Below are 26,950 nucleotides of genomic sequence, written 5' to 3'. Positions count from 1 at the left end.
TTCTTAAAATAAAATAAAACTAATATACTCTTAAAGGTAGTCTTCTCAGCATCTTCTGATGTTTCTATTTTAAATTAGACTGCTTGCTTTATAGTCTTGCTCTATAGTAGTCATCCTAAGATTGTTTATCTTGAGCTGTGTTCATAACTCACTAGAAATTATCTCATGTTTCTTGAATTTTTTTTTTTTTTCATTTTCTGGAGCACAACCTCAAGAAAGTAACCAAGAATCTGTTAAGAGATCAACTTCTTGCATCCTGATGTTTTACTATATCTCTATTTCATGCATAATTATAAATTACGGTTTATAATTTGACCAAGAGTGTTAGATTAAAAATTCATCCAATCCCTATTCAACTCTGACTTTAAGAATATTACTCAAACATCCAGTGCTATTGATGATCTCTTTGACACCAAAGTGATTCAAAATCCTTCCTAGTAGAAGTGGCTTCTTCTAAAAAGAGTTCAGGACATACTCTTCACTCTCAGTGTTCTGAAATGTCAGGAGTGCCTGTCTACATAGATTCACCTGAAAATCCTTAACTGCCTGGTATTCAGTGGCCCCTTAAATCAGAAATGTCATGTGCTTCAGCTTTGAGACATTTTCTATCACCACTTCTTTCTATTCTATTCTACTCTACCCTACTACTTTTATTTATTTATTTTTGGCCACACCACACAGGATACAGGATCTTAGTTCCCTGACCAGGGATCAAACCTGTGCCCCTTGAAGAGGAAGCATGGAGTTTTAACCACTGCACCACCAGGGAAGGCCCTCTACCATCATTTCTTCCAGTAATTTCTCTTTCATTTTCTCCTAACTTTCTCCAACTCCTTTTAATCAGCAGCAATTTTTTTCTCGTTTTCCACCTATCTTTTTGCAAAACACTGATAGATTTCAACCTCTTCCAGTTTCTATATTTACCTTTATTTTCAGTCTCAATAACACTTCTGCCTCCAAGAACTCTTCCCTATTTCTACTCCTTTTACAGAGCAATCATTACAAAAATATCTTCCCTCCTTTCCCCATTGCTCCTAGAACGTAGTAGACAATGTCTTTTATTAAGGACTATCCCAGTGAGAAAACCAAAATATACTTCAATTATTGGCTGGCTTCTGGAGTTCAATTCTAATTTAGATACAGGGTAAAGTCTCTACCAAGAAAACAAAGTAATAAACTTAACAGATATACAGTATTCCTCCTGCTGCTGTTTTTGTAACTTACTTCCATTGCTTTGAAATGGAAAAGTATTGCTGTTAAGTGCAAGATGGGGGTAAACTCAACAAGGAGATATGGGAAAAACTAAATTAATAACTTTGTATTATATTTCATTCTAAACTTTTAAAATCTTATTTACAAGAAGTTCATGAAGGTAGAGTACCTTATTTGAATACTGAAATAGCAATTAGAACAGCCTGACACTGGTCACAAAATAAACAGCAGAAACTAAAAACAGACCCAAACACTGGTATATTTTCATTTCCTGTATCACAGATGACATTTTAAACCAATACGTAAAATACTTATTCTCAACAAGTAATAGTACAACTGGCTAGCCATCTGAGAGAGAAATGATGCCCTACTCCAAATCTCATATAAATTCCAGATATATTAACAATTTAATTTTTAAGACCATTTATTAATCTAATTTTTTTAAATCTTGAGGATAGAGAAAGACTTTCTAAGTAAGATTCCAAAGAACCAAAATCATAAAAAAAAGAGACTACTAGACTTAACCATGTAATCTCAGATTTTCCTTCCCCTAAGGGAGATGGGAAGAACTCTGAAGAAAATTAAAATGTAAATTACAACCTGGAAAAAATAAAGCTCTTGGAAATATACAGGAAAAATACAAAGCCACTCCAATAAAAGTTAGCAAAGAATTTGAAAAAGCCATTTACAGTTTATGACGTGTTCAATAAACCTATCACTATAGAAATATAAATTTAAGAAAAGACATCAGTTTCTGCCTATCAGTTTTAATATCTAACAAGAATATAGAACTGGCACTATCCAACTAGTGGTAATTGTATAGTTGGTACAATCGTAGCAACATTTTAAAATGTCTAAAAATCCTCACTGTCACAGCAATTCCACTTTTCATAGCCTGTACTGAACATGAATGTTCATCACCATACTATTTGAAAGCCCAGAAAAGCTAAATATCCAACCAAAAGAACTGTAATAATACAAAGCTATTAAAACTAAAATTATAGAGCTGCAATTGTTAATATAGAAAGCAGAATATGATTTTATGATAAGAAAGTTATAAAAGTTACTATATATATATAGAAGTTTCATTTCTATAAAAAATACATATGCACACATGTAGATGAACAGAAAATACTGGAAGAATATATATCAAAATATTAATCATCCAATCTGACTGAAGAAAGTAAATGGCAAATAATAGCAAATGTAAACATAAACTGCCAAAAATGGAATATTAACCCTCTACTAAACTAAGGGTTTCCCTGGTGACTCAAACACTAAAGAATCTACCAATAAACTAAGAAGCAAGAAACTCTCTAATTACGTGGTGAAATTAGTCAATCTATGTAAACAAAACAAAAAGATACAGTATAAAAAGAAAAAATGAAATTGAGAGAAGATTCGAATTTAACATGGAAGAGCTATCTTCAAGAGAAAATTCCAATTTAAAAAAAGCATATGAGTGCAGGTCTGTGTACGTCACACATGCCATATACAAAGAGCATTTTAAGAATAATTAAATCCTTATGAGATCACTGATTAAGAAGATTAAAGCAATTTATATCTGAGATATTTTCAAATAATCATTCTATTTGAAAAAAAAAAAAAACCTGTACTGTCTTAATTCTTAATTGATACTCACTGTACTCTAGTTTCTTTCTCTTCTTTTTCTCTTTCAATTGTTCTTCCTCTTCTTTGACTCCCTCTTCTTCTTCTTTTTGCTCCTCTCCCAAATTATCATAAAATACTGGATCACGATGAGCACTCTTCTTCTGGAAATGCTTAGTTTTGGATCCCCCTTTAACAAGTACAACTTTTCTTTTCAAACAGGTGCAGCCAAACATGCAGTCTGGTCGGCGGCAGTGAGCAGGCTGGCGCTTCTCCAAAGCTAGACTTGAACACACACACCCCAACCGACAGAAGTCATTGTTACATGGAGGGGCTCGTTTCCTTATGATCGTGTGGATGGGTTTAGTTTTGAGAGACGCCTAAAATTAAGAGTAGAAAATTATAAATCTACTAAATCATCCCCTAACAAGTTACGATCATATACTCGTCTGTCGCATTCTATTCTGAGCACTCAGTACAAACAGTAAAAGATTAGTGCAGATTCAAAAGACAAAGTAGGAATAAAACCAGAAGTCTGAGCTATCTCCCATTCTAAAACGCATAGCACAGATAAGAGAACAGATATTTTAATTACTGTTAGCGTTAGTCACTCAGTCAGGTCCGACTCTGCGATCCCATGGACTGCCAGGCTCCTCTGTCCATGGGATTCTCCAGGCAAGATACTAGAGTAGATTGCCATTCCCTTCTCCAGTATTTTAATTAATTATGAGCCAAAATATCAACAACGATGAATTTATTCTCAATAGACATCACACATAATGCTATAGAGCAGGGGTTGACCAACTTAAAGCCCAGGGGCCAGATTCAGTCTGCTTCCTAGGTAAAGTTTCACTGGAACACAGCCGGGTCCACTCATTTATATAACATCTATGGCATTACGATAGCAGAGTTGAGAAACTGCAACAGAGACTGTAAGGCCTACAAAGCCAAAAGTATTTACTATCTACCCCTTTACAGAAATTGTTTACTGACCCTTGCTCAATGGTAATTAATAAACGGAGAATAGAATAATACATGCGTAACTAAAATCAGATTGATTATCTATTCTTTGTAGCCAAAGACGGAGAAGCTCAATACAGTCAGCAAAAACAAGACCAGGAGCTGACTGTGGCTCAGATTATGAATTTCTTTTTGCCAAATTCAGAATTAAATTGAAGAAAGTGGAGAAAACCACTAGACCATTCAGCTATGACCTAAATCAAAGCCCTTATGACTATACAGTGGAAGTGAGAAATAGATAAGGGGCTAGATCTGATGGAGTGCCTGATGAACTATGGACGGAGGTTCATGACATTGTACAGGAGACAGGAATCAAGATCATCCCCAAGAAAAAGAAATGAAAAAAAGCAAAATGGCTCTCTGAGGAGGCCTTACAAATAGCTGTGAAAAGACGGGAAGGGAAAAGCAAAGAAGAAAAGGAAATATATAAGCATCTGAATGTGGAGTTCCAGAGAATAGCAAGGAGAGATAAGAAAGCCTTTCTCAGCAATCATTGCAAGAAATAGAGGAAAACAACAGAATGAGAAAGACTAGAGATCTCTTAAAGAAAATTAGAGATACCAAGGGAACATTTCATGCAAAGATGGGCTCAATAAAGGACAGAAACGGTATGGACCTCATAGAAGCAGAAGACATTAAGAGGTGGCAAGAATACACAGAAGAATTGTACAAAAAAGATCTTCACAACCAAGATAATCACAATGGTGTGATCACTCACCTAGAGCCAGACATCTTGGAATGTGAAGTCAAGTGGGCCTTAGAAAGCATTACTACGAACAAAGCTAGTGGAGGTGATGGAATTCCACTTGAGCTATTTCAAATCCTGAAAGATGATGCTGTGAACGGGCTGCACTCAATATGCCAGCAAATTTGGAAAACTCAGCAGTGGCCACAGGACTGGAAAAGGTCAGTTTTTATTCCAATCCCAAAGAGAGGCAATGCCAAAGAATGCTCCAACTACTGCACAATTGCACTCATCTCACATGCTAGTAAAGTGATGCTTAAAATTCTCCAAGCCAGGCTTCAGCAATATGTGAACCGTGAACTTCCTGATGTTCAAGCTGCTTTTAGAAAAGGCAGAGGAACCAGAGATCAAATTGCTAACATCCGCTGGATCATCAAAAAAGCGAGAGTTTCAGAAAAACATCTATTTCTGCTTTATTGACTATCCCAAAGCCTTTGACTGTGTGGATCACAATAAACTGTGGAAAATTCTGAAAGAGATGGAATACCAGACCACCTGACCTGCCTCTTGAGAAATCTGTATGCAGGTCAGGAAGCGGACATGGAACAATACACTGGTTCCAAATAGGAAAAGGAGTACGTCAAGGCTGTATATTGTCACCCTGCTTATTTAACTTATATGCAGAGTACATCATAAACACAGGGCTGGAGGAAGCACAAGCTGGAATCAAGATTGCCGGGAGAAATATCAATAACTTCAGATATGCAGATGACACCACCCTTATGGCAGAAAGTGAAGAGGAACTAAACAGCCTCTTGATGAAAGTGAAAGTGGAGAGTGAAAAAGTTGTCTTAAAGCTCACATTCAGAAAACGAAAATCATGGCATCTGGTCCCATCACTTCATGGCAAATAGATGGGGAAACAGTGGAAACAGTGGAACAGCTGACTTTTATTTTTTGGGGCTCCAAAATCACTGCAAATGGTGACTGCAGCCATGAAATTAAAAGACGCTTACTCCTTGGAAGGAAAGTTATGACTAACCTAGATAGCATATTAAAAAGCAGAGACATTATTTTGCTAACAAAGGTCCGTCTAGTCAAGGCTATGGTTTTTCCAGTGGTCATGTATGGATGTGAGAGTTGGACTATGAAGAAAGCTGAGCACAGAAAAACTGATGCTTTTGAACTGTGATGTTGGAGAAGACTCAAGAGTCCCTTGGACTGCAAGGAGATCCAACCAGTCCATCCTAAAGGAGATCAGTCCTGAATGTTCATTGGAAGGACTGATGTTGAAGCTGAAACTCCAATACTTTGGCCACCTCATGCAAAGAGCTGACTCATTGAAAAAGACCCTGATGCTGGGAAAGATTGAGGGCAGGAGAAGAAAGGGACGACAGAGGATGAGATGGTCGGATGCCATCACCGACTCAATGGACATGGGTTTGGGTGGACTCCAGAAGTTGGTGATGGACAGGGAAGCCTGGTGTGCTGTAGTTCATGGGGTTGCAAAGAGTCAAGACATGACTGAGCAACTGAACTGAACTGAAGTCTTTAGGAATGATTGATTATAAAAGATAAAATTTATATTTAGCCCCAATATCTGATGATCTTCAGCTCTAGAATTTAGTCACAGAATCTAAAATATGCAAGGTAAACTACAGAAATTTCATAACAGAAAACTTATCCACATGCTGCTATATCATTTCACATGCACCAAGGCTGTAACATACCATTCACCTATGTTACCATAGGTGAATCAACAGTTAATGAAAATTTCTTAATATATAATTTCATAAAAGACAAAACTATTTTCTCTGTAGGTGAGAATTTGGGGCATTTTCTGGGATGTAATACCTTCTAAGCAGAGTTTTCAAAGCTGTTTTAACAAGCCCAGTAACTGTACTTGCCCACATGCTGGAGAATGAAATTAGAAATGTTCAGAATAGTTAACTGCCTTTATAAAAGAGAGGGACAATTCAAACACACAATTGTACAGTCTCCCTCTGCTGGCAGGAGGAATCCACACTTGGTGTCTACTGCTGCTTCGCTTCAGTCGTGTCCAACTCGGTACGACCCCATAGACGGCAGCCCACCAGGCTCCGCTGTTCCTGGGATTCTCCAGGCAAGAACACTGGAGTGGGTTGCCATTTCCTTCTCCAGTGCATGAAAGTGAAAAGTGAAAGTGAAGTCGCTCAGTCGTGTCCGACTCTTGGCGACCCCATGGACTGCAGCCTACCAGGCACCTCCATCCATGGAATTTTCCAGGCAAGAGTACTGGTGTCTAGTTGATAACAAATGTGGAAGACATTTCCTTAGCTGTCACTAAGGTAACTGAACACCCCATCCTCCTGCCGAAAAGCCCCATTCCCATTTCTCCTAACGACCTAATTCTTTCTTGACAAGATAATATGCTTTTGGAAAACAAAAGGTACCTACTTGAGCCGTAAGCAGAGTTGTTAAGGATACATCTGCTCGCTCTTCAGTGATATAGGTCCTTGGTTTTCCTTCCCAAAGTGCACAGTCTTCCAGATCCATTAGCTTCACTTGAGATTTAGACAAGCCTGGAGGGCGAGATCCCTGTTGCTGTTGTTGCTGTTGCTGCTGCTGCTGGTGTGCCTGCCGCAAACTAATTTGCTTTGGAAATGTATTTTCATCTAAAGTTGGCACAATCAAGTTATTCACCCGGTTTTCTGAGGTGGTGCCTGAAGAATTCTTGGTAATCTTATCTCCTGGAATCATATGAGTGTGTTTCTGCTTTGGGGAAACAGGGTATGGTAAAATGGATTTATAAGATGATTTAGTTCGGCCACTGAAAGTTGCCTGTTTGTTTTGAGACTTTGCCTTTCGAGAGACAGAGGGTACAGAATGAGGTTTCAAAGAGTAAGAGGTAGAAGGGGAAATGGTAGACTGCTTCTTCAGCACACTATCAAGTGTTCGAACATAGCTGGTACTCTTGGTGGGAAGCTGGTATACCACAGGTGACGTGGGAGCATTAGAAGAGAAACCCATGCTTGTTTCCATCAGCTTGCCTTCATTTTCCAAGTATTCATCCAGCTTATCACTGCAAAACGCAGAACGGTTTTTCAATGGACCTTCAGAATTTCCACCTAGAAATAAAGATAAACAGATACTTAAAGAAATGTAAGACAGATATTTATGTCTCTAGAAAAATACACTTGAAAAGACCAGGAGCTTTCATTTATAAGCTACCAGATCTTCCAAACTGTCCCTCCTCAGAAGTAAGGGAAAAAGTTAAGGGCACAAAAACAGTAGTACAAAATTTAGTTTTTAAGGAACAAGAAAAAGCAAGTTTAACAGAGACAAGCATTACACTATTACAGTGTATAGTGAAGTCGCTCAGTCGTGTCCGACTCTTTGTGATCCCATGGACTGTAGTCTACCAGGCTTCTCTGTCCATGGGATTTTCCAGGCAAGAGTACTGGAGTGGGTGGCCATTTCCTTCTCCAGGCGATCTTCCTGACCCAGGGATCGAACCCAGGTCTCCTGCATTGCAGGCAGATGCTTTACCATCTGAGCCACTAGAAGCTCTACACTATTATAATACTGTACAAAGGTTCAAAGAGGAGAAAAATTATATTGAACCAACAATAAATTTATCTAGTTAAGAGTGTAACTGCAACAATTGCAGTTTGAAAGGAAAAGCACTAAGAAAGGAGACCAATAGACACACAATCAAAATTTATATTTCAGATTGGATTTAAGAAGTTTATTTTGAAGTACTATAATATTACTGGAAATCACTATACAGCTCTGAAGTACATAGTTCTGAAATAATGCTTGACGATGATGCTTTTTATAACTGTAGGAATAGAATGGAAGTGCAGTTTGAAAAGGCTGCAAGGATTATTTAAGTCTGACATGGTTAGGGACTAAAACCCAGGATAGGGACTAGAGGACACAGAAAATGAACAAAAAAAGGCAAGATAATTATTTTCAGTTTATTTTAAAGCCTGGAAAGAGATAAAGAAAAATAACCAAGGTTTACTTTTAACAAGAGTCTTTGGCCACATGTTTCAGAATGTATTTTTAAATTTTTAAAAAGCTGATTACCTTCATTCCTAGATGCAGAAGCACTATGAAACTTTCCCCTCCACCCCTTGATCTTGGTGAAATCATTGGTCTTCCCTGTCCTAGAAACAAAGGGAAATCCAGCATCTATAAAAGTAAAAGTAAAAGAGACGATCAAAATTCAAGGAAGCCAATATTTAATATAATATTTACTAAGATTTCATCTAAAATGTATAAATCACAGTTAAGACTCACCACTAGATAAAGGATTTAATTAGAGTATCCTAAATGTCTCTAACAATGGTAGCATTTTATTTTTATCACAAACTTGTCTGACTTTACAAATACTGTGCACTCACCAGGAGAGGCAGGGTTGGCTCCGGTAAGGTTCCAGAATGGAAAGCTAGTGGCTGGAGCCAAAGGTAGCTGTACTCCCAAGTACTTAAGATCAATGCTCATTGTTGGATCCACTGAATTCAATTTTAAGCCCACTACAAAAAAAAAAAGAATCATATTTGGGTATTTTTAATCTCTGGTTGGGGTGGAGGGGGGAGGGAGGGGTATAATAAAGAATAAGTGGAGACCAGAAATGATGAAATAAAAGTTGAAAGTGGCAGACAGACTTTAAGGTGGCCTTATGATCCTCACTTCCTGGGTATTATATATTTACAAAATCTTCCCCTTTCTATCCTGAACATTGGTGGGCCCTGTGACTTGCTTCTAATCAGTGGCAAAACGGATAGGATGTATATGATTACGTATGTATATGTGATAATATAAGAGTGAGTGTATCATCCATCCTGCTAGAGCTGCAAGGATAAAAATTCTGCCAACAACCTGAGGGAAACTGGAAGCAGATCCCTCCCCAGTCAAACCTCTGATGAGGAGACAATACTCATATCTTGATTGCAATCCTGTGATACACTAAAAGGAGGACCCAGATAAGCTATGCCCTAACATCTGACCCACAGAACCCTGAGACAGTAAATGTGTTGTTTTAAGGTACTAGGTTTGTAGCAATCTGTTAAGCAGCAATTGATAACTAATACATAAACACAGCAGACTTCAGACCTTTTGTACTTTAATACTTTATAACCCAGAGATTTTCTAGGACCTCTAATACAAACATGCAACAGTATGAGCGTCTGGCCTGGTGAAGGCTACTAATACTTTAGTTATTATTAAGATATTTATGGTTAATGGAGCCTATAAATATTATGGCTTATCTGTAGGTATTGGAAAAGCATTTATTTTCCTATCTTTTTACCTTTTTTTCTTAACATTTTACATCAAAGATTTGTCTATGTTGACAAGTTTATCTCTACATGATTTATTTTCACTGTTGTACACTATTCCAGATTATGAATGACTCTCATTTATTCACCATTCTCCTCTTGATGAGAATTAAGCTGTTTCCTATTTTAAACTATTACAAAAAATACTGCAGTGTAATTGTACATCTTGTACAAAAAAGTCAATCACAAACATGAACATGTATGAAAGCTTCTCTAGTGCATTGAGCTTTTCCTTACGGCATTTACCCAAGAGTGGAATTGCTATATAATAGGATATGTTCATCTTTAATTTACTGGATACTGTTTGACATATATGTGGCTGCCCAAAATATTCTGAGAACCTTTCCAAAAGCTATTACTTTTCCACATTATAACCCCCACCTTTTCAACGGAGAGGTGTTAAAACACAGATGTAGCCATAAAAGGCTTCAATCTAGAAGAGAGGCCCATAAACAAAGGAATACTACGCAGAATTGTGTTAATGAGGGTGATACTATTTGGCCAAGTTAAGGACTTTTAGAGGTAAAAGTAATCAATGTCCTAGCTGTAGTATACTGTGTTCAGTGTACTATGTTGAATATGATATTAACTGTTCAATGTTGTGAGACTGCTTGTATGGGCTCTTAGGGAATATAATTTGGACATTTTTCCTGACCGCATAGTCCTAGAGTCTGTTTCTCTGCCTTTCAGGAGATTCTCTCTGTAAATCATCTGATATTCTTTAATAAATTTATATTCTATTTCACCTGCAGAGTGAGTGGGAAATAAGAAAACCGTAATTACATAACAAACTGGAATACACATAAGGTTGCTTATGGCTAGAGGCAACCATTACAGTTATTAATTTCCCGTGGTCTTGTCTGGCCACTCTGAGATCAAGTGTTTCAAGAGCATACCTGTCACACAATCATGGATAACCACATGCAATTCTGCACTAGTTGGGAAGTTGTTGACTAGACTGCCAATCAACTCTCCATTTATACTCTCTCCAACAGCATTAAGAGTCGTTGCTGATTCACATCCTCATCAACATTTCATATCACTGGACTTTTAAAACTGTCTTCATCTTATTGGTATAAATCTATATCCTTTGTTCTTAAATTTGAATTTTTTCTGTTACTAGTGACAAGTTTCTAATTTGGATTTCCTTGTTTGTGCAATTACTGGCTTCATACTACTGAGCAGGAAAGTATTTAACTTAAATTTGAACAAAACTGAAATAAGAAATTCAAGGTATCAACTATTGTAGTATTAACTACTAAAAGTCACAGGTACAGGTTTCCAATAAAAAGCTTACATAGTACTGGTTTCCTGCAAGGTGAAGACATTGGTCAGGTTACAGGCTTCAAGTTCTCTTAAGGTTGATTTGTATATACTCCACAGAAAACTTAATAAACAAAGATGGCAATTTGGCTTTAGTTTATAATTCTAGTTCTTTAAAATAAGTATCATTTTATCATGCTTACTTTAATCACGTGATTAAAATGAACATCAATAAAGTATTCTCATGTTTCAATCAACTAGGGAGAAACGTGTGTGTGTGTGCTGTCACTGTCAGTCGTGCCCGACTCTGCGACCCTGTGGACTGTAGTCTACCACACTCCTCTGTCCATGGGATTTTCCAGGCAAAAATACTGCAGTGGACTGCCATGCCCGCCTCCAGGGGATCCTCCCAAACCAGGGGTCAAACCCGTGTCTCTTCCATCTCCTGCTTTGGCAGGTAGGTTAATATGGGTCAAAACAACTGTTCACTAATCCTGACTTTCGGCTAAATTTCTCTTAGCTTCTGCTTTCTCATCAGGGAAATAAGTCTCAATCCATTGCACTGAGTTTTATGTTTTAAGAATTAACTGTACCTCCTCTTTGAAATGCTCTGCAATACAGATGAGGACAGAGATCAAAGACATTTCCCAGACCTCATGGAGCTTTTGTGTTATTTTCCCAACTGACTCATTAGTAGTTACAATAGGGTAAATAAACCCGGTGAGAGGCAAATGGAATGATACTTGAAAAGGCCAAGGAAACCTGGTAAAACTGTACAGAGAGTCTACTTATTAAATTAGAATAAGTAGGAATTAACTAGGAAAGGTGGGGAGGGACAGCAGGGTGGAACCAGAGTGGAGCAGAATGCAAAATACTGCAGAAATTCAAGTGACACTGAATCCTAAACAAAGGACAAAATCAGACACTATAGTGTTTTGAGAAGAGAAACATTATTATTAAAGACAAAAACTACTTGAGCCTACAGAGAAAACAGAAAGAAAGGAATTAAGTTGTTAAAAATGTATCTATACAGCCAAATAGGTAGGTAGACATGCAAAATCTAGACCAGGACAATCAAATTTGCAGAGTTTTCCCTACATATCTTCTTGTCTGCATTTGCTAATATTCTGAACTGCCATCTTCCCCCAAAAGGTGTACCAAGTGATTCTAAAAATATCAACAAAAAGATCAAATTAATTTTAAATATACTTATCAATTTTGTTAAAGACATAACAGTAGAGAGGTCAATGGCACATGGACACTGCTCAAAGTAATTCCCAACTTAGCTTACCTACACATCTTGAAATGTTTGTCCTTAGAGAAAATCCTTCCCCAAGAAACAAATACTTGAAACCCAGACTTTCAGTTTCAGTTCAGTCGCTCAGTCATGTCTGACTCTTTGCAACCCCATGGACTGCAGCACGACAGGCTTCCTTGTCCAGCACCACCTCACAGAGCTTACTCAAACTCATGTGCATCCTGTCGGTGATGCCATCCAACCATTTCATCCTCTGTCGTCCCTTTCTCCTCCTGCCTTCAATCTTCCCCAGCATCAGGGTCTTTTTAAAAGAGTCAGTTCTTCACATCAGGTAGCCAAAGTACTGGAATTGGTGATGGACGGGGAACCCTGGTGTGCTGAGTCCATAGGGTCACAAAGTTCAGTTCACTTCAGTCGCTCAGTTCAGTTCAGTCGCTCAGTCATGTCCAACTCTTTGCAACCCCATGAACTGCAGCACGCCTGGCCTCCCTGTCCATTACCATCTCCTGGAGTTCACTCAAACTCATGTCCATCGAGTCAGTGACGCATCCAGCCATCTCATCCTCTGTTGTCCCCTTTTCCTCCTGACCCCAATCCCTCCAGCATCAGTCTTTTCCAATGAGTCACCTCTTCCAATGAGTCAACTCTTCGCAAGAGGAGGCCAAAGTACTGGAGTTTCAGCTTTAGCATCATTCCCTCCAAAGAACACCCAGGACTGATCTCCTTTAGAATGGACTGGTTGGAACTCCTTGCAGTCCAAGGGACTCTCAAGAGTCTTCTCCAACAACACCACAGTTCAAAACCATAAATTCTTTGGCGCTCAGCTTTCTTCACAGTCCAACTCTCACATCATACATGACCACTGGAAAAACCATAGCCTTGACTAGACGGACCTTTGTTGGCAAAGTAATGTCTCTGCTTTTGAATATGCTATCTAGGTTGGTCATAACTTTCCTTCCAAGGAATAAGTGTCTTTTAATTTCATGACTGCAATCACTATCTGCAGTGATTTTGGAGCCCAGAAAAATAAAGTCTGACCCTGTTTCCACTGTTTCCCCATCTATTTCCCATGAAGTGATGGGACCAGATGCCATGATCTTTGTTTTCTGAATGTTGAGCTTTAAGGCAACTTTTTCACTCTCCACTTTCACTTTCATCAAGAGGCTTTTTAGTTCCTCTTCACTTTCTGCCATAAGGGTGGTGTCATCTGCATATCTGAGGTTATTGATATTTCTCCCGGCAATCTTGATTCCAGCTTGTGCTTCTTCCAGCCCAGCGTTTCTCATGATGTACTCTGCATAGAAGTTAAATAAGCAGGGTGACAATATACAGCCTTGATGTACTCCTTTTCCTATTTAGAACCAGTGTGTTGTTCTATGTCCAGTTCTAACTGTTGCTTCCTGACCTGCATACAGGTTTCTCAAGAGGCAGGTCAGGTGGTCTGGTATTCCCATCTCTTTCAGAATTAAACAGATGTTTTGCTGGAACTCTCTTGCTTTTTCGATGATCCAGCAGATGTTGGCAATTTGATCTCTGGTTCCCCCACCTTTTCTAAAACCAGCTTGAACATCTGGAAGTTCACGGTTCACGTATTGCTGAAGCCTGGCTTGGAGAATTTTGAGCATTACTTTACTAGCATGTGAGATGAGTGCAATTGTGCGGTAGTTTGAGCATTCTTTGGCATTGCCTTTTTTTGGGATTGGAATGAAAACTGACCTTTTCCAGTCCTGTGGCCACTGCTGAGTTTTCCAAATTTGCTGGCATATTGAGTGCGGCACTTTCACAGCATCATCTTTCAGGAGTTTGAAATAGCTCAACTGGAATTCCATCACCTCCACTAGCTTTGTTTGTAATAATGCTTTCTAAGGCCCACTTGACTTCACATTCCAAGATGTCTGGCTCTAGGTGAGTGATCACACCATCATGATTATCTTGGTCATGAAGATCTTTTTTGTACAGTTCTTCTGTGTATTCTTGCCACCTCTTCTTAATATCTTCTGCTTCTGTGAGGTCCATACCATTTCTGTCCTTTATTGAGCCCATCTTTGCATGAAATGTTCCCTTGGTATCTCTAATTTTCTTGAAGAGATCTCTAGTCTTTCCCATTTTGTTCTTTTCCTCTATTTCTTTGCACTGATCACGAAGGAAGGCTTTGCTATCTCTTCTTGCTATTCTTTGGAACTCTGCATTCAGATGCTTATATCTTTCTTTTTCTCCTTTGCTTTTCGCTTCTCTCCTTTTCACAGCTATTTATAAGGCCTCCCCAGACAACCATTTTGCTTTTTTGCATTTCACTTCCATGGGGATGGTCTCGATCCCTGTCTCCTCCTGTACAATGTCACTCAGTCTTTCAGTTGTGTCCAACTCTTTGGGACCCCATGGACTGCAGCACGACAGTCCTCTCTGTCCATCACCAACTCCCAGAGTTTACTCAAACTCATGTCCATTGAGTCGGTGATGCCATCCAACTATCTCATCCTCTGTCGCCCCCTTCTCCCACCTTCAATCTTTCCCAGCATCAGGGTCTCTTCAAATGAGTCAGTTCTTCGCATCAAGTGGCCAAAGGATTGTAGCTTCAGCATCCGTCCTTTCAATGAATATTCAGGACTGATTTCCTTTAGGATGGACAGGTGGGATCTCCTTGCAGTCCAGGGGACTCTCAGAAAGTCTTCTCCAATACCACAGTTCAAAAGCATCAATTCTTTGGCACTCAGCTTTCTTTACAGTCCAACTCTCACAACCATACATGACTACTGGAAAAACCACAGCTTTGACTAGATAGACCTCTGTTGGCAAAATAATGTCTCCGTTTTTTAATATGCTGTCTAGGTTGGTCATAGCTTTCTTCCAAGGTGCAAGCATCTTTTGATTTCATGGCTGCAGACACCATCTGCAGTAAGTGATTTTGGAGCCCAAAAGAATAAAGTCTCTCACTGTTTCCATTGTTTCTCCATCTATTTGCCATGAAGACTTATTTGCCATAAGACTCAGACTTAGTTGGTTCCATATGAATGAGAATAACTTCAGCTTGCAAAAATAAGTTAAATAATTCTTAGCATATCCCCCTAAAAGCATAAAACCCTTTGCATATGATGGTTTAAATCATACCCCTAAATGCTTCTGCCTTTTCATCATATTAGGACCAACTTCTTAAGAACACATTATCACACCATTAAAAAAAAGACTCATAAAGAAAGAAACAAAAACCGATAACCCTGTAGGTTCAAGGCAGAATCACCTAAGATGATAAACTGTAGCAAAAAAAAAAAAAAAAAAGTGTGCATCTAGCTAAATGCACTTAAATAGGAGGTATCCACAAAAATACACTTCAAAGAAAAACCTGTATAACTACTGAACACAGAATAGAAAAGAAGATATAGATATATAAAAGAAAAACTCTACCTAACCACTGATTTAACACTACATTCAGAGATTTTTTAAGTAACTAAAAAGAAAAGAGTGAGGGCCCTGGGAATACCACCATTTAAGGAATTTAACATTAAAACTGACAGGAGTTCATACTGATATAAAAGACTGAATAAAAATGAGGGAGAAAGAAATCTCTGGCTGTAGAAAAATTCCAAGTAATTTATGCAGATACTCCATCCTCAAGAAAGAGAAGCATTACCTTACCACTCATTAAGCATACCTTACCACTGTGGACTACACAGTGACTTCCTTCCAAAGAGTACAGCATAAAAATGTCAGTGACAAATCATGTTGATAATATGTATCCTTGATATGGGAAGATGAGAATGGCACTTTACCTTTGTGGTCTTCTTCCTATAAACATATGGCCTCAGGTGAACCATGAGAAAAATATCAAACAACCTGACCAGTAGTCCTCAAAACTGTCAAAATAATTAGAAACAAAACATTCTGAGAAACCATCCCAGCCAACAGGATCCTGAGACATGACTACTAGATGCAGTACTATGACATTTTCCTAGGTGATAGCTTGAAACATAAAAAATTAACTAAGGAAATCTGAATAAAGTATGCACTTTAGTAAATAATAGTATATCAGCAGGTTCTCTAATTGTAACAAATGTACTGTGCTAAAATTAGATGTTAACTACAGGGGAAACTGGATGTTGAGTATATGGGAACTCTGTACTATGGTTCCAATATTTCTGCAAATCTGACATAGAATTAATTTACTTGGTAGCAATGAAGTAGAAAGTGCTTTTATAAAAATACCTTTAAAGATCAAAAAAATGTGATTTCAGGATGATGGGCTTAGAAAATAAACCAATTTGGAAGCAGCAAAGGAAAGTATGGAAGACAAAAATATCACACTATGGAAAACAAAATTAAGAATCTTATTTTAGCAACAAAACTACAAACAACAACAATAAAAACATTTTCTCAGGCTTAAATCAACATTTCTTCCACAATTACAAAGGAGGTTCACAAAGTTTTTCAAGTTTTTTTCCCAGCTCAAAAGCTTTCTAGATTTATAAGTGCTCATTTTCCAAAAAAATAAGGAAACGCTACAGTTAACAGAAAGGCAAAGAAACATGACATTACTGAACTGAAATGTAATAAATTTAATAAATTACTTCAAGCATCAATTCTTAGAAAGGAATCTAGACAAGTATTTTCACTGTCTGCAGATACTTAGTTGGCACCATAAGTTACTATAAACATTCAGTCAAATTAACTTAATTACTTTAATATTTGGGGGGGAGACATCTGCCAAAATAAAATAGAGGAAAACCTCCAAACTGTAATTCTATCTCATACCTTATGGAAAGTGCCTCGTGGATTTTAGAAAGTACACATGGATTATAGATTTAACTGTAAAACTATATAAGAATGTAGTTGAATTAACCTTAACAATGTGAGGATTAAGTACAAACTTGAACACTAAATGTATAATTTGTGTAGTAAGTGAAAGCTGATGCCTCACACTTTTCTGTCCAAAAAAACTGTATCAGCAGCCACCACTTACAACGGATAGGTTTTACATAAAAATACTTACTTTATCTTCTACACCACAATGGGAATTTCTGAAAATAATGGGCCTACATTCCTATTTGACAATTCACTGATGTGGAGGAGACTCTTGAGAGTCCCCTGGACTGCAAGGAGATCCAACCAGTCCATCCTAAAGGAGATCAGTCCTGGGTGTTCACTGGAAGGACTGATGTTGAAGCTGAGACTCCAATACTTTGGCCACTTCATGCAAAGAGCTGACTCACTGGAAAAGACTCTGATGCTGGGAAAGATTGAGGGCAGGAGGAGAAAGGGACGAGAAAGGATGAGATGGTCGGATGGCATCACTGACTCAATGGACATGGGTTTAGGTGGACTCCAGAAGTTGGTGATGGACAGGGAAGCCTGACATGCTGCGGTTCATGGGGTCGCAAAGAGTCGGACACAACTGAGCAACTGAACTGAACTGAACTGATGTGGATGACCCTTTAGAAAAAGAACCTATACTCCAGGTGACTCGCGTCCAACCCCACCCACAAATTCAGGCTAATTTCACTCTATGTTACCAGCTTAGTTCCCACAAGCATTTGACTTTGAAGGCCCATTACACAAAGGGAAAAAAAATCAAAGATTTCACTAAAATGCCTATAAGGAAAGGAAAAAACTCAAACCTTAGCCAAAAAAATTAACAAACAGAGCAAAAAGATCAGCAGGGAGCACTAAATATATTTAACTCTAGAACTAAGACAATAAAATAAATGTGGTGATTAGGCTGAAAGAACACAATGTCAATGTTATAAAGAGTACTTAAAAAAATGCAGGAGTGAGGGGAAAACGAAAAGTTAACTGATAAGAAGAGAATATTATTTAAATAAAATAGCAGAAATGAAACCAAACAATAAAGGACAGCAAACATTATTACCAGCAAGACTAATATGACATGACTGATTTTCCATTACAATCCACTGTATCCAGTCCTAATTACTTGGATTGAAATTTACATACTTTAACACCATACTGTCACACAGTCTCACATTAAATCAAAAAGTTCAAACATTACCACTGAATTTAGAAACTGAATGGCTGTTTATAAATCAATGTTCTGCTGGTATATAATGCTTAGACTTTCATATAAATGATGTACTATACAATGTGAATCAGCCTAGACAGTCCTTTGAAAATTGACTGTCAAAACTCAAACTACTCCAAGAAGCATACCTAAAAGATACGAGAAAACTAAAAGTTGAGGCATGGTTTACAGTCCTTCTGTTTACAGTGCAAACAGGGAGGAAAGTCAGTAGTTAATTATAATGGCATAGGTATGGTAAATTGTGCTATTCTTTAAAAAAGGATTAAACCATTTAAGCAGGGCCAAGATAAATTATTTCAACAAAATAGGTAATGATGAAAATTTTAAACTACACTCCAAGCAATATAAGAAATATATAAAATGTTTACAGTCACGTATAAGAAATAAGTATTCTCTTTACACAGCTAAATATATTACCAAGTACATAAAAAAAGTAGGGTCTTCCCCTCCAAAAACAAAACAAAGGAACCTTCAAAAAACCCCAGAAACAAAAGCAACCAAAATTGCTTTATAAGAAAGAAAAACACCACTTTCTTACCATGATACATTTTTAATGCATAATATATTATGCTTCACCAATGATAGAACAATATCCTCTGAGTCTGAAAAGGTTTCTCTTAGGATACAAAAGACCTAGGCATGCTTTTTAGTTAAGGGAAAGAATCATGAACAGAGAGAACAACAAAAAAATGCAAGCTGAGAGAAGGGCTAAAATAAATTAAATCAAAAGAAAGAGGAAAGGAGGAAAACAGAAAAGATTTGGGGAAGGAACAAAGGGAAGAGAGAAAAAAGAGAGGGCAAGAAGAAAAAAGAACAACAACAACAAAAAAAAACAAGGCTTGCATAGTTTTCAGAGAATTATACCTTCTTGAAGACCAGGATGTATGACCTGCTTGTGCCGCAAGGCCTTCAAATCTTCTATCAGTTCCTTTTCCAACTGGGAAATTCTTGCTCTGCAACCTACTCAGAAAACAATGATAAAAATAAGCTGCTATATACTACAGCAGACTACACATTGCTTCTTTCACTTCTAGAACCAAATCCTCCATCTCTCTCTTTTTTTTACTATTATATAATACCTGGGTCATTTGCAGCTGATGCCTGAAGACTACAAGATTCTTCACTTGTTCCATCAACTGCATGAATATCTAGAGCTTCCTGTATTTAAAAAGAAAAAAGGAAAGAAAAAAAGTGGTTCATGTCAGTTCTAAGGATTTAAAAGTAAACCAGGGGCATTTTTTCCATGTTGATACTTTTCACTATTTTCTAAATGTTCTAGATTAACATCACTTTAATAGTGGGGAGAAAGCAAAAAATTTAAATATAATACACTCAGCTACCTGACTTAGAACTGTATTTATGCCCATTTATTGCAATTTGTATACTGATTTCTTCTGCGTGCATGCTAAATTGCTCCAACTGTGTCCGACTCTTTGTGACCCCATGGCTGTAGCCCGCCAGGTTCCTCTGTCCATGGGATTCTCCAGGCAAGAACACTGGAATGAGTTGCCATGACCTCCTCCAGAGGATCTTCCCAACCAAAGGATCGAACCTACGTCTCTTATGTCTCCTGCATCGGCAGATAGGTTCTTTACCACTATCTCCACCTGGGAAGCCCCTGTTTAATTAAGATAGATAACTCAGCAATTAACAAAGAGGGAGGAAAAGAACAGGCAGAGAGAATTCAACCTCTGTGTAGTCAATTTACAAAGACTAGGTTTCTCTAAAAATCTAAAAGAAAAATAATCTAGTTGAAGCGTTGGGTTAATACTGCTAACCCAATATTTCAGATACTCCCCTTCCCATGCACACAACCTCATATAATGGATGCATTCACAGTAACTACATTCTAAGATAACTAGCAGCTAGTATACAATTCAATGGTGATTATTTGGCCTTAGAAAGAAAGCTGAAAATGACAATCTTACCTTTGATTCAAAGGAAACAAAGAGAACACCATCTACATCTTCCAGGTCAGGTTTCACATCTGGAAAGGTACTCCCAGGGCCTGTAGGAGTGTTCTTCGTAGAAGTTAAAGATCTTCCTGTGTTTTTAGGCGGCCGCCCTGCCTTAGACAGTTTCAGTTTTCGTGGCCTTCCTCTTTTTCCAGGGACATTTGGAGGGGCATTCTGATTAGCATTCACAGTCCTAGGAGCCGCTGAAATCTTAAGCATAGTTTTCTTTCTGCCCAAGTCCTCTTTTCCTAAAAATGAGTCCTCAACTGAACTCTTTGAACCATCAAGTAGTTTTTCTGTGTTAACAATGTCAGATATATCAGGGTATTTCCACTGAGCTTCTTTAAGTGAGGGATATTTTTGTACTACTCTGATATCTGGTGAATGTCTTCCAAGATCATTTTCTGATTCTCTGCCTAAGCAGAAGCCAGTCTCATTAGAATTTTCAATGTACGCAGGCAAATAGTCTAATTCTGTCAACAGAGAAGATCTATCCTTCCGAGATGTGCAAAGCATGTTGTCAGGGAGCTCAGAAACCTTCACTGTGCTTTTGGTGACAGCACAGGGCTCCAGATAGACTACTGGCATCTTTCCAGCATCTAATTTGAACATTTTCGCTTTAGCAACACCTGATGGGCTATTTGGTTGCCATTTAGAAGATGGATGGTCAGCTTCTAGGTTATCAGCTTTATTGTGCCTTTTCAACTGTTTCTCTAGTATAGGATCATCATCACTGTTTGAGTATACATCTGTTTCCTCATCTGTCTCTTCCTGTTTCACAGTGACCCCTTCTGGGCACTCACCAAGTTCATATTCATAATCATCCAAAGGCTCTTCTTTAATGACAACATTGAAGTTTTCATTTGGGCTTAATGGTGACGTTACATGGGAGCCATCTTCAAAACTGTTGCCAAGGCTGGAGAGAGAGGGTAGGGAGGGTTAAAAAGGACAGAATTATCCATAAATAAGACTCAAGAAGGGAAAGGTAGAAAAAGAGATGGTTGAAAACCAAGTAAAATCACATCAGATTTCAAGAGCCATTCATTAAAAAAAAAAAAAAAAAAAAAAAGCACTCTGTATAACATAACAAGCTTCTCAATGGTTTACCAACATCACACTTTTACATATTCCATCAATTTCTCATGAAAAATTTATAAAACAAAGGGTAAAGTTTTAACAAGTAACTCTCATGACTAAATCAAAAAGCAAGATATGTTGTAACAGTTATTTTTCTAATAGTATTCTTCATCGCTTCTCAGCCTTTTGGCTAAGATCAAACCTAACTATTCTTCAAATGAATTCAATTTTGAAAGTTAGCTGGCACTGATACAAAATCAAACTCGAAATCTACAGACTAATAAACAACTGCCAATAAAAGCAAACAAATGTCCATTATGATTAAAAATTTAAATAAACATCAGAAAGGGCCTTTCAAACAGCTCATTGATTTTTTAATTGAGATAAAATTCATACAACATAAAACATAACATTTTAACCACTTTAAAATGTAGTAGCTACTAGTTTTCCCACTGCAGTCACAAAGTTGCTGCCAGGTGATTTTTCAAATTGAAAATTGAAAAAGTCACTTTCAATGTAAAGAACCCAGCATTCGTTCTTCCAAAATCAAAGCGTAGAACGGAGGTAGATGAAGGCAAAGACATATAATCGGTCTAGATTTCAGTGTTTATAATTCATCAAAATTCAAATCAACTTTCTAGTTTCCCACTTTGCCTAATTCATCACTGAAAGCATATAAACTATACCAATGTACCTTGAGAACATGTTAGCATGACTCACTAACCCAATTAAAGTCACTTTATCTGTATAACTTTCATTTACCTCAAACACACAAAAGCAACAACTAAATCAATGTACCCCTTGAAAAACCGACTTGAGGTCTTGGCCTCACTCAAAAATTCTTCAAAAAAGGACTTCCAGTTAGAATATAGAAGTTCACAAAGAACATACAGTGACAAAACACTAAATTTAAAATTCTATTCTTTCTTTAAAGCCACTGAATACCTCTGGGTACAAAGTAAGTCTAAATCAACTGAATTCCAGATAGGGACCAGCCATCTCTACGTGACCACAGACTACTAGTGCTTGCAACCCTGCATGGCATCTACATTGGCTGAAGTACAAATGTAGACAGAAAAAGGATGCTATAGGCAAAGAATCTTTGCTGGAACACAGAGAAACCAAACTTTTAATGCCTGAGTATGGGCAAACCAAAACCTGCCCTCAACAGAAAACAAGTCTTGCTACCATCAATTATCCTCCATCGGACTTCTGCAGAATTCCCAGTGATGCAGAAACTTGGCCTGAAAATGGAAACTTAGTGTCACAGCGCTTAAGATTCCAGGGCCCTATCTGAAAGAAGAGCTCGATCCTACCCTTAAAACTGAGGCGAGCTAAAATTATTAAAGTAAATCATTCAGAAACTGAAGTGAGCGGAAATTTATTAAAGTAAATCATCTTGACTTGTGGTCCCCAACCTTTTTGGCACCAGGGACCTGTTTCATGAAGACAATTTTTCTGGTCCATGGCTCAGGGATCTAAACTGAAGGATAGAGAAAAAAGCAAAATGTGTCAGAGAGCTGTGGAACACATCTGATGATCTAACATATTGGTAGCAGCACTTCCAAAATGGCAGGAGAAAGAAAGGAGAAACATTTGAAGAGAAACTGAACAAAAGTATTCCCAAAGGGAAAGATTTTCACCCACAGATCCAAGAAGCTCAGCAACATCAAAGAAAAAAGTCATACCTAGGCACATAAAGATCAGGCAGCTGAAAAAAGATGAAGAGAAAAACCTTACAAGCAGGGAAGGAAAAAAGAACAGACCAGAAGAAAAAGGATGGTAACAGCAGACTGACTACTTGTGGGAAACCATGTAAAACAGAAGACAAGGGGATGACACCCATCGTAAAGCATTTAAAGGATCGATGCAATGTTGCAGGTTTAAAAGACGCCTTCAAAGCTAAAGCCATTTTCAGACATCTGGAAGGATTCACACGTCACAAAAAATACTACCTCCTTAGACCAAAACAACACAAGGATATTAGTTTTCACCACTTCTAATTATGTAATTTTATACTAGAGGTTCAGGCTTTCCTGGTGGCTCAACGGTAAAGAATCCACCTGCAATGCAGGAGACCTGGTTTCAATCCCTGGGTCTGAAAGATCCCCTGGAGAAGGGAATGGCACCCGGCACCCCACTCCAGTATTCTTGTCTGGGAAATACCATGGACAGAGGAGTGAGTTACAGCCTGGTGAGTCCACGGGGTCACAAGAGTAGGACACAACTTAGCAACTCAAGCACCACCACCATAGTAAAGGTTCTGCCAGGGCAATCAGGCAAGAAAAAGAAATAAAAGACATCCAAACTGAAAAAGAAGTTAAAAAAAAACCTCTATTTGTGGATGACATGATCTTGTACACAGTCACACCCAGTATCTCAGGAAGACTGGTTCCAGAACTCCCCACAGATACTAAACTCTGGATATAAAACAGAAAATCCTAATAAATACACACACACACACACACACAACTAAGGGAATAAACGAGTTTGACAAGATCACAGGATCCAAGATCAACACACGCCAAAATAATTGTATTTCTACACACTAGGAACAAACATCAAAAATGAAACTGAGAAGACAACCCTATTTACAATAGAGCAACAAGAATAAACTACTTAATAAACTGAACCAAAGCACTGTAAGACTCGTATACAGAAAACTACAAAACTGTTGGGGGAAAAAAACAGAATTAAAGCCAGCCTTTAAAAAAAGGATAAATACTCCACAGTTACATACTTAGACAACCTAGTATTGGTGAGACAGCAATACTCCCCAAAAGTGAAATGCAGATTCAACACAATCCCTATCAACACTCCACCTGGGATTTTTGTAAAATAGACAAGCTGATCTTATATAATTCACATGGGCAAAAGAGAGACTGGTGGCTGCAAATGGTTGGGTGGGGTGGAACAGCAGATGAAGAAAAATGGGGAGTGGTCAGTCAAGGACACAGGGTTTCTTTCTTTGCTGTGATGAAATGTTCTTACAATGACTCTAGTCATGGCTATACAATTTTGCAAATATATAAAAGTCACTGAACTTAACCCTTTTAAAGGGTGAATTATATAGCAGTGAATTACATCTTCTTTTTTTTTTAAACCAAGTTTAAAAAAAATACTAAAGGAAGTTCTTCAGACTGATAGGAAATGAACTAGTATGAAAATGAATCCAGGAATGAATGAAAAGATCCAGAAAAAATAAACATGTCACTAAAGATAAAAGACTATTTTTCCTACATTTATTTAAATGACTATTGTTGAAAACAAATAAAGTAACAATATTTGGGGGAGAACGTTATAACATATAAATAAGGACATGAACAACAAGGATATTAGCTGGTCATGAACTGTTATAATATTAATCTGATTCTACCTGATAAATTAAAAATGCACATACTTATCTCCATAACCACTGCTACAGAATGCACTGTGTCCCCTCCCAAATTCATAAACTGAAGCCCTAACCCCCAAGTGACTATACACAGAGATAGAGTCTTGAGGAAGTAATTAAGGTTAACTGAAGTCATAAAGGTCACCTCTCTCTTTTCTACATGAGGACAAAGCTAGAAAGCAGCTGTCTACAGGTCAGGATAAGAGATCCCAACAAAACTGAACTTTATAAAAACCATTACTTGGACTTTCTAGACTCCAGAAACATGAGAAAATAAATTTTCATTGTTTAAGTCACTCAGTCTATGGTATTTTATTATGTCAACCTAAGCAGGCTGATATAAACACTAAAAAAAAAAACAAAAAAAAAAAACCAGAGGCCTAGCTAAAAAAACCAACAGGCCACATGGGTGGAATTTTTTTAATTCAATCTAAATGAAAACAGGGGAAGATAATCAAAGAAGAGATGACAGAAAATACCAAGACGAAATGCTGTGCACAGACAAATTTTTCAAAAAATCAGTATCTTGAGGATTGATAAACTGTTTACAAAGGGCTTCCCTGATGGCTCCCACGGTAAAGCATCTGCCTGCAATGCGGGAGACCCAGGTTTGATTCCTGGGTTGGGAAGGTCCCCTGGAGAAGGAAATGGCAATCCACTCCAGCACTCTTGCCTGGAAAATCCCATGGATGGAGGAGCCTGACAGGCTACAGTCCATGGGGTCGCAAAGAGTAGAACACGACTGAGCAACTTCACTTTCACTTTACAAAGGGCTAGATGTAAAAATTTTAGTCTCTGAAGTCTGTACAACCTTTACTCAACTCTACCGCCACAGCATAAAAGAACCCACAGACAATACAGAAAAAAGTGAATATAGTTGTGTCCCAACAAATAGACACTGAAATTGGACTTTTACATAATCTTCACACGACAAATATTACTCTTATTTGTTTTTCCCTCAAAATCATTAAAAAATATAATAACCATATTTTTAGTTTGCATGCCATACCACCACCACCAAAAAAATGGCAGGCTAGGTGTCGTCCACAGATCTTAAGTCTGCCAATCACTGAACTGAAGTAGGCAAATTAAGACAAAAGCAAGGGAACTCCCTGGTGGTCCAGTGGCTAAGACTCCAGACTTCCAATGCAGGGGGGCTTGGTTCAATCCCTGCTCAGGGAACTAGATCCTGCATGCCACAACTAAGACCCAGAGCAGTCAAATAAATAAATAAAAACAAAAGCAAGCAGAAAGAAGGAGCAAGTGCTAAGAGGAAAAAGTTCAATGAAATAGAGAACAGAGAAATTGAATTTATGAGCTGAAACCTGCCGACAAAGAAAAACTCCTTGGCTTCCCTCAAGTCTAGCAAACACATGGTGAAAAACTTCCAATCTTGCACAAACTCAGAAAATACCAGAGGCTTCAACACTTTACAACTTTGAAGAAAACAAATCCCTGAATCCAAAGTATCGGAAATAAAAATATCCTTCATGAATTCAGAGGAAAATCCTTAGTGAAATATTGGTAAATTGAATCCAACACTAAAAACTATGTTCTTTAAACCAAGTAGTATTTATCCCAGGAATGCAAAGATGTTAGAACACTTCTAGTCCTCATTCCCACACAGCCCCCACCCCACCATTAAAAAAAAATAGTAACTATCCATATTAACAAAAAACAGGGAGAGAAAAAACAAAATCTCAATGGATACAAGAAAGTCATCTGATAAATATTCAACATTCATTCTTAACACTTAAGAAATTAGGACTGGAAGGAAACCTCTCAATGTGATACAAAGTGTTACAAAAACAGCTAAAGCCAACATGACAACAGAAATTAACAAATACTGAAAGATTTTCTTTAAAATCAGGAGACATGAATGGCCATTCTCAAAATTCAGTTTCAATAGAGTACTGGAAGTTAAACTGCGCAGTAAGTAAGGAAGAAAGAGAATAGTAATAAAGACTGTAAAGGAAGAAGTAAAGCTAACTTTGTTCACAGACATCGTAATTGTGTGTGCAGAAGATCCTAAACACTACAAACCAATAAGTGAACTCAGCAAGGGCATCAAATATAAGATCAAGGTACAAAAATCAACTGCATTTCTACATACTATGGTAGTTTTG

The 26,950-nt window shown here is 37.8% G+C and overlaps 1 protein-coding gene across 14 annotated transcripts in view; it reads right to left on the bottom strand.

The window, feature by feature from the left end:
* MGA (MAX dimerization protein MGA) overlaps positions 1-26,950 on the bottom strand; it is a 148,901-nt gene that overhangs the window by 47,338 nt on the left and 74,613 nt on the right. For all 14 annotated transcript variants that reach the window (XR_011258446.1, XR_011258447.1, XR_011258448.1 and 11 more), the window contains exons 3-9: positions 20,327-21,269; positions 19,478-19,556; positions 19,263-19,358; positions 8,914-9,045; positions 8,597-8,701; positions 6,962-7,632; positions 2,855-3,200 (exon numbers count right to left, since the gene is read on the bottom strand). Coding sequence is in view for 10 of the 14 variants with exons in the window: in XM_069597865.1 (XP_069453966.1) it covers positions 2,855-3,200; positions 6,962-7,632; positions 8,597-8,701; positions 8,914-9,045; positions 19,263-19,358; positions 19,478-19,556; positions 20,327-21,269 (2,372 nt within the window). In the remaining 4 variants the exon portion in view is untranslated. The remainder of the gene's footprint in view (positions 1-2,854; positions 3,201-6,961; positions 7,633-8,596; positions 8,702-8,913; positions 9,046-19,262; positions 19,359-19,477; positions 19,557-20,326; positions 21,270-26,950) is intronic.

The sequence above is a fragment of the Ovis canadensis genome, chromosome 7, assembly GCF_042477335.2.
Source record: "Ovis canadensis isolate MfBH-ARS-UI-01 breed Bighorn chromosome 7, ARS-UI_OviCan_v2, whole genome shotgun sequence".
In the NCBI taxonomy this organism is placed as follows: domain Eukaryota; kingdom Metazoa; phylum Chordata; class Mammalia; order Artiodactyla; family Bovidae; genus Ovis; species Ovis canadensis.
This window is presented reverse-complemented; position numbering and strand designations above follow the sequence as displayed.